The sequence below is a fragment of the Bos mutus genome, chromosome 7, assembly GCF_027580195.1.
Source record: "Bos mutus isolate GX-2022 chromosome 7, NWIPB_WYAK_1.1, whole genome shotgun sequence".
Classification (NCBI taxonomy): Eukaryota; Metazoa; Chordata; class Mammalia; order Artiodactyla; family Bovidae; genus Bos; species Bos mutus.
In genome coordinates, this window is record NC_091623.1 from 25,224,172 (window position 1) to 25,237,223 (window position 13,052).

The 13,052-nt window shown below is 36.6% G+C and overlaps 1 protein-coding gene across 2 annotated transcripts in view; it reads left to right on the forward strand.

Moving 5' to 3' along the window:
* SLF1 (SMC5-SMC6 complex localization factor 1) overlaps positions 1 to 13,052 on the forward strand; it is a 71,265-nt gene that overhangs the window by 51,553 nt on the left and 6,660 nt on the right. For both annotated transcript variants that reach the window (XM_070373135.1, XM_005893845.2), the window contains 6 exons: positions 1,499 to 1,646; positions 8,293 to 8,438; positions 9,357 to 9,520; positions 10,315 to 10,448; positions 12,355 to 12,447; positions 12,854 to 13,036. In XM_070373135.1, the coding sequence (XP_070229236.1) occupies positions 1,499 to 1,646; positions 8,293 to 8,438; positions 9,357 to 9,520; positions 10,315 to 10,448; positions 12,355 to 12,447; positions 12,854 to 13,036 (868 nt within the window). The remainder of the gene's footprint in view (positions 1 to 1,498; positions 1,647 to 8,292; positions 8,439 to 9,356; positions 9,521 to 10,314; positions 10,449 to 12,354; positions 12,448 to 12,853; positions 13,037 to 13,052) is intronic.

Below are 13,052 nucleotides of genomic sequence, written 5' to 3' on the forward strand. Positions count from 1 at the left end.
CAACAGACTGGTTCCAAATAGGAACAGGATTACGTCAAGGCTGTATATTGTCACCCTGCTTATTTAACTTACATGCAGACTACATCATGAGAAACGCTGGGCTGGAGAAGCACAAGCTGGAATCCAGATTGCCGGGAGAAATATCAATAACCTCAGATACGCAGATGATACCACCCTTATGGCAGAAAGTGAAAAGGAACTGAAAAGCCTCTTGATGAAAGTGAAAGAGGAGAGTGAAAAAGTTGGCTTATAGCTCAACATTCAGAAAACGAAGATCATAGCATCTGGTCCCATCACTTCATGGCAAATAGATGGGGAAACAGTGTCAGACTTTATTTTTTGGGGCTCCAAAATCACTGCAGATGGTGACTGCAGCGATGAAATTAAAAGATGCTTACTCCTTGAAGGAAAGTTATGACCAACCTAGATAGCATATTCAAAAGCAGAGACGTTACTTTGCCAACAAAAGTCCGTCTAGTCAAGGCTATGGTTTTTCCTGTGGTCATGTATGGATGTGAGAGTTGGACTGTGAAGAAGGCTGAGCGCCGAAGAATTGATGCTTTTGAACTGTGGTGTTGGAGAAGACTCTTGAGAGTTCCTTGGACTGCAAGGAGATCCAACCAGTCCATTCTGAAGGAGATCAGCCCTGGGTGTTCTTTGGAAGGAATGATGCTGAAGCTGAAACTCCAGTACTTTGGCCACCTCATGCGAAGAGTTGACTCATTGGAAAAGACTCTGATGCTGGCAGGGTTTGGGGGCAGGAGGAGAAGGGGACGACAGAGGATGAGATGGCTGGATGGCATCACTGACTCGATGGACGTGAGTCTGAGTGAACTCCGGGAGTTGGTGATGGACAGGGAGGCCTTGCGTGCTGCAGTTCATGGGGTCGCAAAGAGTCGGACACGACTGAGCGACTGAACTGAACTGAACTGAATAATATTTGAGCAGCCAATTGTTTTTTTTTAACAACAAAGTACACTTGCTGTAGCTTGTATTCATTATGTTTTTCAGGTCTTTTCCTTTGAAAGGCCATTTAAGGAAATCTAAAGGTTAATTTTATATATAAACAGTAGAGGTGACTAAATTTCTCTTTTTTTATAGTCATATGTTCTTGTAAACAGAAATCCACAGAAGCCAAATACTTCTTTATTGTTTTAATAGAATTATTGCCCAACTAAAGCACTGGATACAATTAGATGAAGTTACTTTAAAAGTTTGTTTCAAGCTATCCATATATGAGAGCTGTAAATGTTATTAACTATTTTGTCGTATAGATATAGATTTAGATGTAGATATAGATCAGGGAGGAAGGAAGGAAAGGAGGAGATGGAAAGAATGAAAAGAGGGAGTTAATTTGCTAGAGTTCTTAAGAATAAACTTTTAGCATTAGCATGCCCCATTTTTTTAAATAGCTATATTTTGCCTCAGCAAGTATTCAAAATAATAGAAATCGTACTTTTCAGTATGTTTTAGTAATATTTTTCCATCTTAATGTTAGGTCTTCAGACATGAACTAGCTTACTTATTGACTGGAATTCTTGGAGCAGCAATAGATTATTGGATTGTCCTTGGTCTTAATATGGGTAGAAACGTGATGCGACACATGTCTGATGACGTAGGAAGTTACGTTTCCCTCTCATGTGATGGTACGTATGTCTGTGGTGCATGAGCCTTACTCCTCACACACGTCATGATTTTATAAAATTTGATATTATAGAGTGGGAAATAGGACCTGGAAATAAAGTATTATTCATTTGTGGATAATATTAATCATGTTTTTTCTTAATTCTACAACTAAAAATTTAAACTACCTCCTAAAAATAAATATTTAAACTGATTTAAAATCAATTTATTTTAGATTTACCTTTTTTTTGTTGTTTGCTGTTAATTGCTGTTTACCAATCTCATGTGGTAAAAACTATTTTTAATACATTTAATACTTCTACTCATTCAACTAGAAACCATTATCTCTCTGTAATGTTGTCTGTGCTATATGAACAGTTTCCTGGTCTCCTCCTGCATGAATACTTAACATTATTAAAAAATGAAAATCATTAGGTCAGAATACTTACTATGGTATAGAAAGCCACTTATATTAACTTGAGCTTATATTACTGGTTAAAACATTTCCCCCATGTACCTGTTGCTGTATAATTTTTCTGTTATAACAAAAAGCTGCCACTGCTTCTTTTCCATTGAGTCTGATGATCTAACAAATTAGCATGGATGAAACAAATAAAAGTAATATGTAATACATATGTATAATTTTCTCAGTCTTCCTCCTCCCTGTATTATCTGATTTTAAAGTTCCCCCTAAAGTAATAGAATGTTATTTAAGCAATATGATGACAGAACTCATTTTCACATGCTTACTTTATGTTTTGTATGTATGTATATTAGTAGCTCAGTCATGTCTGACTCTTTACAACACCATGGACTGTAGCCCACCCTTCTCTGTTCATGGAATTCTCCAGGCAAGAATACTGGAGTGGGTAACCATTCCCTTTAAAGGGGGCTCTTCCCAGCCCAGGGATTGAACTGTGGACTCCTGCATTGCAGATGAATTCTTTACTGTCTGAGCCACCAGAGAGGCCCATGAAGGTTGTTCCTAACTCTTTTGGGTCTCCAGAGTTAAGGGAGGCTTCTGTAAGACATTTTTACATTCTTATTTTTCATATAGTTAACATACAGCATTACCTTAGTTTCAGGTATACTACATTGTTTGACATTTGTATATGTTAAATGATCACCACTACTATAAATTCAGTAACCATCTGCCCCCATACAAAGCTATTATAATGTTATCCACACTATGTATGTTCTTACTCTTCAAAGCCAGAGTGGTGCCCTGTGAACCATTTCCTTCCTCTCTCCCTTTCTCCCTTCTTTCCTTCTTTCCTAAATTTCTAAAATGAACATATTTTAAACCAAGTGAACTTTTATAGCTTTCAAATATAAAAGGTGATTTTGATATACTTAAAAATATTTTAGACTGCTAAGTAAGTGCTCTCTTTTGTTGCACATGTGTTTCATTGCATCTTAGTTTTATATAAAAGAAAACGTTCTTGAATATGCTGTCAATCACTATAATACTTCGAACAGAGATTCTAGAATAGGAGTCCAGGCTGTAACTGGGTTCAGGATTTATTCGATGATGCCCTCTGCAAAGAGAGGTCTCTCTTTATACTACTGAAGTTAGAAGATTTTTATCTAAAGCATTTTATCTTCCTTTTTTTTTCTTTCTTTTTTATTGAGCTGAGGGGTGATTACTGTTGCTTTTGTGAAGTAGCTGTCCTTTGTTCCATGACTTTTTAACATTTCTTAGCTCAAATTCAATCTTCCTTCAGAATCCTTTCTTATCATTTCTTTCCCACCATTCCTACCAGATAGTGTGTGTGGGTTTGGTTTTTTTTTTTCGCCCCCATTTTAGAAACAGAATTCTGGCATTATTTGCGAGCATGGGAACTAAACATTCAGCTAAAAGGATTCCCTGTTTTCATTCCATAATGAAACTTCTTTGAGTTAGAGGACCCAGGATAGGATTAGCAGTGCCTCTACAGATTGTCAGTATATTTATATGCATTGTTTCCAGTGTGTATTGGTAACCTCTAGGGAGATACAACTTATCTTACAGTTTAACCAAATACATGAAATAATGAGCCTTGTATTAACAGAATTCTACTGTGTGTTGGGAATCAACTTTAATGCTTTCCTTACTCATAATCAAATGTCCCTTAACTTTAAAGCAAGCATTGTTACCCACTGTTACTACCAGTTTTCACAAGACAAATTTAAACCTAACATATCTGAGCCGGTAACTGACTTCAGCTGAAATTAGACTTTAATGTTACCATTGTAATCCTGTGAACAGACTGATTACTTTGCTCTCAGTTATGTTTGATCACTGATATTTAAAACTACAAGAGATTAAACTGTATTCCTGTTTGAAATGTGTGTTTAAGCCTTTCCTTCCCCTTTTCAAAGCACACACAATTGGTTTCTTAGGCTTCCAGTTAAGCCATAAATGGGCAGTTTAAAAATATATATATATCTAAAAGTGGTCAAATTAATATCTCCTAAATTTTTGTTACTATATGTTGATTTTAAGCCTTTGTCAGGAGAGAAAAGTAAATGACTTATCCTTAAGAGCAGTAGCTTTTCTACGATTAATATGTGAAACTAAATTGTTTATTATAGAGCTTGTAGAATAATATACTTAATCCCTACAAGTGAATCTGGGCCTTCTAATAATGTCCTTTTGGTCAGTATTTTGATGGAGAATCATTTCCTTGTTCGGTTGCTGAGTCATGTCTAACTCTTTGCCCCTCCATGGACTGCAGCACGCTAGGCTTCCCTGTCCTCCGCTATCTCCCAGAGTTTGCTCAAATTCATGTTCATTGAGTCAGTGGTGCTATCTAGCCATCTCATCCTCTGCCTCCCCCTTCTCCTTTTGCCTTCAGTCTTTCCCAGCATCAGGGTCTTTTCCAATGAGTCAGCTTTTCCCACCAGGTGGCCAAAGTATTGGAGCTTCGGCATTAGTCCTTCTAATCAATGTTCAGGGTTGATCTTTAGAATTGACTGGTTTGATCTCCTTGGTGTCCAGGAGACTCTCAAGAGCCTTTTCTAGCACCACAATTCAAAAGCATCAGTTCTTCAGTTCTCTGCATTATTTATGGTCCAACTCTCACATCTCTACATGACTACTGGAGAAACCATCCCTTTGACTATATGGGCCTTTTTTGGCAAAGTGATGTCTTTGCTTTTTAATACACTATCTAGGTTTGTCATAGCTTTCCTATCAAGGAGCAAACATCTTTTAATTTCATGATACAGTCACCATCCACAGTGATTTTGGAACCCAAGCAAAGAAAGTCTGTCACTGTTTCCATTGTTTCCCCATCTATTTGCCATGAAGTGATGGGACCGGATACCATGATCTTAGTTTTCTGAATGTTGAGTTTTAAGCCAACTTTTCACTCTACTCTTTCACTTTCATCAAGAGGCTCTTTAGTTCTTCTTCACTTTCTGCCATAAGGGTGGTGTCATCTGCATATCTGAGGTTATTGATATTTCTCCCGGCAATCTTGATTCTAGCTTTTGATTACACAGCCTGGCATTTCCCTTGATGTACTCTGCATTTAAGTTAAATAAGCAGGGCAGCAATATGCAGCCTTGTCATACTCCTTCCCAGTCTTGAACCAGTCAGTTGTTCCATGTCCAGTTCAAATTGTTGCTTCTTGACCTCCATTCAGGCTTCTCAGGAGATGGGTAAGGTGGTCTCGTATTGCCATCTTTTTAAGAATTTTCCACAGTTTGTTATGATCCACACAGTCAAAGTCCTTCTGCATAGTCAGTGAAGCAGACGTTTTTTCCAGAACTCCCTTGGTTTCTCCATGATTCAGTGAATGTTGTCAATTTGATATGTGGTTCCTCTGCCTTTTCTAAATCCAGCTTATTCATCTGGAAGTTCTCAGTTCACATATTGTTGAAGCCTAGCTTGAAGGATTTTGAGCATTACCTTGCTAGCATGTGAAGTGAGTGCGATTGTGCAGTGGTTTGAACATTCTTGGCATTGTCCTTCTTTGGGATTGGAATGAAAATTAAACTTTTCCAATCCTGTGGCCACTGCTGAGTTTTCCAAATTTGCTGACACGTTGACTGTGGCACTTTCACAACATCGTCTTTTATAATTTAAAATAGCTCAGCTAGAATTCTGTCACCTCCACTAGCTTTGTTCATAGTAGTGCTTCGTAAGACCCACTTGACTTGACACTCCAGGATGTCCAGCTCTGGGTGAGTGACCATACCATTGTGGCTGTCTGAGTCATTAAGACCTTTTTTGTATAGGTCTTCTGTGTATTCTTGCCACCTCTTCTTAATCTTTTTGCTTCTCTTAGGTCCTTTCCATTTCTGCCCTTTATACTTGCTCATCCTTGCATGAAATGTTCCCTTGATATCTCCAGTTTTCTTAAAGAGATCTCTAGTCTTTTCCCATTCTATTGTTTTCCTCTGTTGCCTTCTTATCTCTTCCTGCTGTCATCTTGAATTCTGTTTTTCCCTTCTGTTGTTTCCTCAGCTATTTTGTAATGCCTCCTCAGACAACCACTTTGTCTTGTTGCATTTCTTTTTCTCTGGGATGGTTTTGGTCACTGACTCCTGTACAGTGTTGCAAACCTCCATACTTCAGGCACTCTGTCTACCATATCTAATCCCTTGAATCTACTTGTCACCTCCACTGTAATATCATAAGGGATCTGATTTAGGGCATACCTGAAATGCAAGTGGTTTTCCCCACTTTCTTCAATTTAAGCCTGAATTTTGTGATAAGGAACTCATGATCTGAGTCACAGTCAGCTCTAGGTCTTTTCATGGTTTTTTTTTTTTTTTTCTAACCTGCCCCACTTGAGGTCTCCTTTCCCCAAGCTTTAGGGTTGTATTTCTTCTTCCTTTTTCTTTTTGCCCTTGGAGAGAAAGGTTGGTTGAGTGGTTTGTGTTGATTTCTTGTTAGGGGTGACTTGTACCTGCGTTCTCATTTCAGGGAGCTTAGCCTGTCCCCCTGGAGTCCTGGGGTCTTCTGATGTCATCTAGAGGTTGCTTTGTAGGAGTTGGTCCACATCTTCATGAATTTTTGATGTATTTGTAGGGAAGCTGGTGATCTCCCCGTCTTCCTCGTCCGCTATCTTCTTCCGCATCCACAGTCAGCCCTAGATCTTGTTTTTGCTGACTGTATAGAGTTTCCTTATCTTCAGCTGCAAAGGACCCAATCAATCTGATTTCAGTATTGACTATCTGTTGATGTCCATGGGTAGAGTTGTCTCTTGGGTTATTGGAAAAGGGTGTTTACTATGACCCTGTGTTCTCTTGACAAAACTCTTACCCTTTGCCCTGCTTCATTTTGTACTCCAAGGCCAAAGTTGCCTATCACTCTAGTTATCTCTTGATTTCCTACTTTTGCATTCTAATTGCCTGTGATGAAAAGGACATCTTTTTTTGACTTAAGTTCTAGAAGATGTTGTAGGTCTTCATAGAACGTCCAGCTTCTGCTTCTTCAGCATCAGTGGTTGGGGCATAGACTTGAATTAATTACTGTGATGTTGGATGGTTTGCCCCAGAAATGGGATTAGTACTTCGTTCTGTCGTTTTTGAGGTTTCACCCATGTGCTGCTTTTCGGATTCTTTTGTTGACTATGAGGGCTACTCCATTTTTTCTAATGGATTTTTGCCCATAGTCATAGATATAATGGTCATCTGAATTAAATTTGCCCATTCTGTCCATTTTAGTTCACAGATGCTTAAGATGTCGATGTTCAATCTTGCTATCTCTTGCTTGGCCATATCCAATTTACATTGATTCATGGACGTAATATTTCAAGTTCCTGTCCAATATTGTTCTTTATTGCGTCGGATTTTACTTTCACCACCAGACACATCCATAACTGACCATTTTTCTGCTTTGGCCCAGTCACTTCATTCTTTTCGGAGCTACTAGTAATTGCCCTCTGCTCTTTAGTAGCATATTGGAATATTGGACCCCTTCCCACCTGGGGGGCTCATCTTCTGGTGTCATGTCTTTCTGACTTTTCATACTGTTCATGGGGTTCTCATAGCAAGAGTACTGGAATGGGTTGCTGTGTCCTCCTCCACTGGACCATGTTTCTCACTCTTCACTGTGACCTGTCCATCTTGGGTGACCCTGCATGGCATGGCCCACGGCCTCATTTAGTTAAGCCCCTTCTCCATGACCAGGCTATGATCCATGAAAGGGTGTCCTACATTACTTTTCTTCTTTATCTTTCATCCTTCTCTGCAATGATAGGATTTGTGGATGTGGTTGGAGGAAAAATGTATTCCTATCGGCTCAAGACTAATCAATGCAAATTAAATGTGCCTACTTAAAAACCAAGTTCCGGTTTTCTATTGACAGCCTAGTTGTGGGAAGAGATCTTTAACATTAATTGGAAAGTATAGTGATAAAAACCCATGTCTAACTGTCTATTCATATATCATCTCTCCATTCATGTGTATATATATAAAATTTCCAGCCTTTTATTTAAAATAATAAAAAGTAATGGTTGTTTCAAATGTGAGAACATCTGCCATTAAAAAAAATTTCTCTTGAAGACCAAGGAATAGGAATATTATCTATTTTTCATGGTTTAAAATTTTGTGGGTGAATCTCACTGGTGTAGAAATCATCATCTGAATGAATAAAGTCCATGGAGGAAATAGTCTATAGAAAGAAATTTTATAGTGTGTAGCAATAACTATATTTACTTCTCTTATTTTCTACAGACTTTTCTTCACAGGACTTAGAGATTTTTATTTCTTCCTTTTCCTCCTCCTGGCTTCAAATGTTTGTTGCAGAGGCAGTCTTTAAAAAGTTGTGTTTACAGAATTCCATTAGTATTTCTTCTGAGCCACTTTCTCTTCAGAAAATGGTAAGCGCCACTCTATTTTAGTTCTTTTAATTTTTAAGAACTATATACATTCAGTTTTTAAATATTCTTAGTTATTCTGATAATTGTACAGAGCATATTAATCATCTTTCAAATATATATAAAAGCAGGTAGTTTTCTACCTCAAAATCTAATAATTATTGAATAGAAATTTTAATTACTTGAGAATAATTAAGAATTGATAACAGAAAAGTTATACAAGAATCTTTGTATCACTTGCCACAGTACCTAACATTGTTATTTTGGAAAGACTGTGATCCAAAAAAATTCTACATAGTATTTAATGGTATTTAAAAAGTAAAATTTGCAAATGACTCTAAGGTTACACACATATAAAGAGTTTTATCTTGGCTATCTTTAGCTATTATTGATATTTATTATTTCCATCAGTTTCTTCAACAAATGAGAAATATACTTGTTAATAATTGGTCAGGTTGGGGAAATACTGTTTGCAACAATCCTTGTCTTTAATGACTTTTGCACTCCTTATTCCGTTCATTCCAGATTTCTTTTCTGTTAAAGGAAGGCATTACCAAGATGGAAATGACAAAATCCCAGTTGTACGTAAACCATAAATACTAAAAATAGGCAAATTAATTGTAACAAGTTGAGCATGAGACTCATCAAAAGAGCTTTCCTAAATGAACATCAGATTTGAGTTTGAAAAAAATTATTTTTAAGAAAGTAATTTTCTTCTGGTGTATGTCATATTGACATAATGACATGGAACTAGCAGCTTTCTTAATATTTTAGCATGTTCAAATGACTTAGGGAGGCAACCATATTGATGAAACGAAGAAAATACAACTACATTTAATGGTGAAATGAATCAGGTAATTTCTCTTACCTGTTTCCAGGTTTTTTTAGTTGAGAAAGCAATATAATATTATTTTGCAACAGGTATATTCCTACTTGCCAGCTTTGGGGAAAACTGGTGTGCGTGGGACTAGAAAGATGCAGAAACCAAAGAAAATAGGACTGCGGCCTTGCTTTGAATCTCAGAGGGCCTTAATAATGCTGAATGGTGCTAAACAGAAGCAAGGTGAAGGGCTGCCAGAGATACCGTAAGTGATGCTTGTATACCAGCTCGGCTTTGTTTTCAAGTACAGCTCTTCTTAGGCATTTCTTGAACCATATGGTTATCTGAGATGTTGTCTGAATTATGCTGATTAGCAGAAAACTCAGTTTTAGATCTATAAGTGCACATGATCAACATTTTCACTTTCTTTAATGCAATGTTCATGCTTTCTTTCTATTAAAAAAATAGATTCTTTTCTAAAAGAAGTAAAACTCTTCAGCAAAATATTGTTCCACACAATTTTTTTCCCTGTAATTTAAAATACTACTTATGTATAGTAAAGACAGGACTTCAGAATGCATGGTCATGTGAGACACCCTGAATTGTTTTAATAGCCTTCCCAAATGAGAAACCGTGTCTCAAAGTATGCCATGCAAAATTCAGAAAACTTGAAATCTTTGGGAAGAAGAGGATAGGATTAGAATATGAAAATAAGAATGGGAAGTAGGGGCCTGAATTTTTATCTTATTAGCATTTTGCTTTAGTCTCTCTGCCAAATAATGGTTTACTTGGTCTCAACTTCTTTATCTGATTTCAGTATTCATAAACTTTTTGGTGGTCAGTTGGGGGTGCAAAGTTAATAAAATGAAAATTACTGTATTAAAATTTGTTTCTATACAGTTGAAATAAATATAAAAATAGAAAGCAGTAAATATTTGAATGAATAATGGGGTTTAAATTAAAAGAATGCTAGGTTTTTTTATTTTAACTCACCATATAATTTGTGCTGCCATGCTTTGGTGAGAAACAATCTTTCCTTATGTCATTCTTTCTTTTCAGAGAACTGAATCTTGCTAAATGTTCCTCATCATTAAAAAGATTGAAAAAGAAGTCAGAAGGAGAATTGTCATGTTCCAAGGAGAATTGCCCCTCTTTAGTTACAAAGATAAATTTTCATAAGACTAATTTAAAAGGTATTCCAAATATTTAATTTATGCTAGGAACTTTGTGTGGTTATAGTCAGTATTTGCAAGTTTTACACACTGGACTTGATGAATACTTCACCTTAAATATTGGACAAGGTCCAGGAAAATACCTTCTTGGAGAGCATATTATTTTTTGAACTGCCATTTATACAAAAAAATGTTTAATACCTGGTATAATAGAGTATTTCTCCCTTTTCTCCACCTGCCTTTTCAAATATTAAACACTGTGTAGCTCATGTTGAGCTCATTCCAGACTTGCCTGCCTTACTTTTCTATTCCACCTCAACCTGTGCTGCTTAGGATCAGTGTCTTGTGATTTGAAAGTATAATTCAGTCTTCATCTCTTTCAGTTCTAGACGTTTTGTGAACAAAGAATGAGAAGTAGGCTATGTTACATAGCTGTGTTAAGCATATGGACTCTTTTCTTCCAGGCATTGAGCCCAGACTATGAAATGTGCTTGGCTTTTGGTTCTAACTATACTGGAACCTAAGTACCTAAAGGGATGGAGTAACAAGAATAGCGTTGTAATAATTCACTCCAGCACTTCTTTAACTTAGGTACCCCTTTAACTCAAAATTATGATACCTTCCAAGAGTCTACATCCAGCCAAAGTAAATTGCTAAGTCTCTTGTTTATGACCTATATTATGTTTTTAATACAAATGTTATCATTATGGTACCAAGCTTTCATAATATTTCTACATGGCATAAGTTCATGATAGCATATCACAAATGTAAAACAACTGCCCATTTGCCTCAAAATATGAAAAATGTATTAAATGTGAACTCAGATATTAACTCCAGAAAAGTGTCCTTTTTCTTTGTTGATTGTGTCAGAAAGTAAAATGAATATGAATGACTTTAGCTGAACAGCAGAAGGAACTGGGAGGGAGGAAGAGAATTGAGAAATAGTAGGGAAAAACTTCAAAAGCTTTTCAATGCCTTTAAAAGAAATGTTTTAGTAGAAGTTGTAGAAATAATCTGTAAAAACTGAACACTGGAAAAATGTGCTGCTTAGTATTTTATAGCAAGAAAGAGTTTGATTCAGTATGTATTTCATTTTCAAAGCAATCAGTATTATTTTAATCCCCCTTACATCAAATCATTACTTGTATCTTATTAATCTTGTTTACAACAGAGAGGGATATAGACAGTTTTAGGCAGCAGGCACTAATTGCACACTACCACCCCAAGAAAAGACTTTATCATTCTGTTTTTCATTCTTGTTCAGCTTTAAGTGGTACCAAGGATTTTTTTTGTGCATGTATGTGCGTGCATGTATGTGTGTGCGTGTGTGTTTATATTAAGATTCCCCCATTTCTCCTTCTCTGTGCTGCTGTAGCCAAGCCAGACAGCCTATTGAGAAGCAGCAAACCATCTGTTAATGGATTTGAAGTTCTGAATTACACTTGAGTGTGTAGAGGCACTCGTGCTTAGCCAGAAACATTCATTTGAATTAAGCTATCAATGCTGTATAAAAAAGAGCCATACATTTAACGTAGGTTCATGAATAAATTTAAGAGAGGGCAATTGCACTCTAAACTTTTATTGCTGTAAAACCCAGTATTTTTGGTGTTCTCTGATCATTTGGGGGTTTTATAGCAGGATTGAAGCTTTAAACCTTGAACTAGGAGGAGACAATGCCTGTGTTAAACCTTTTGCAGTAGAATTTCATTGCTGAATTGCTGACAGAGAGGCTCTATAAAGAGGATGGGGTTCCCTCCCCCTTCTTTTTTTTTTCCCCTAATGTGAGAGATGTTTAAACCAGTCAAAAGGAAAACTCAATAAATAATTTTCTGGCATGGGGCCAGATCTCCTAGTTCATGCCCTTTGATTATTTTCTTTAGTTGATATCTTGTCTTCTCTGGAATAATCTATTAATTTTTTATGGCAGGAGAAACAGCCCTCCATAGAGCTTGCATAAATAACCAAGTGGACAGATTGATTCTTCTTCTCTCTATGCCAGGAATAGACATCAATGTTAAAGGTAAGTTCTAAATCTTTGTTGTCTAATTCAGTGTTTTATATTTGTGATATTAAATAGTTTAATTTCAGCATTACTAAAAATCACTTAAGTATATTTACCTAACATCTTCAAAGTATTGTTGGTAGCAAAACCAAGAAATTCATCACATACTGATGTAGAAGAGTGCACAGTCATTTTTGGCATCTATATTGTGACATACCCCACCATCAACATTTTAAAATAGTTTGTCTTTTATTTTATTTTTTATAATTAGAAATATTATACCCCTAAGCATTTATATCAAAGCATTCTGTTTGTATATAAGGCACTTACGAAGTCACACTGATAAGACAAGTAGAATTTCAGTACTTCACTACCAAAAGTCGTACTTTTGCCGTTTAAAAATTTGCCTTGATTTCTAATTTAGACAATGCTGGCTGGACGCCTTTGCATGAAGCCTGTAACTATGGCAACACAGTGTGTGTCCAGGAAATTTTGCAGCGTTGTCCAGAGGTAGATCTGCTCACTCAAGTGGACGGGGTGACTCCTTTGCATGATGCGCTGTCAAACGGACATGTAGAAATTGGCAAGCTGCTGCTCCAGCATGGGGGTGAGTGCATTTATGC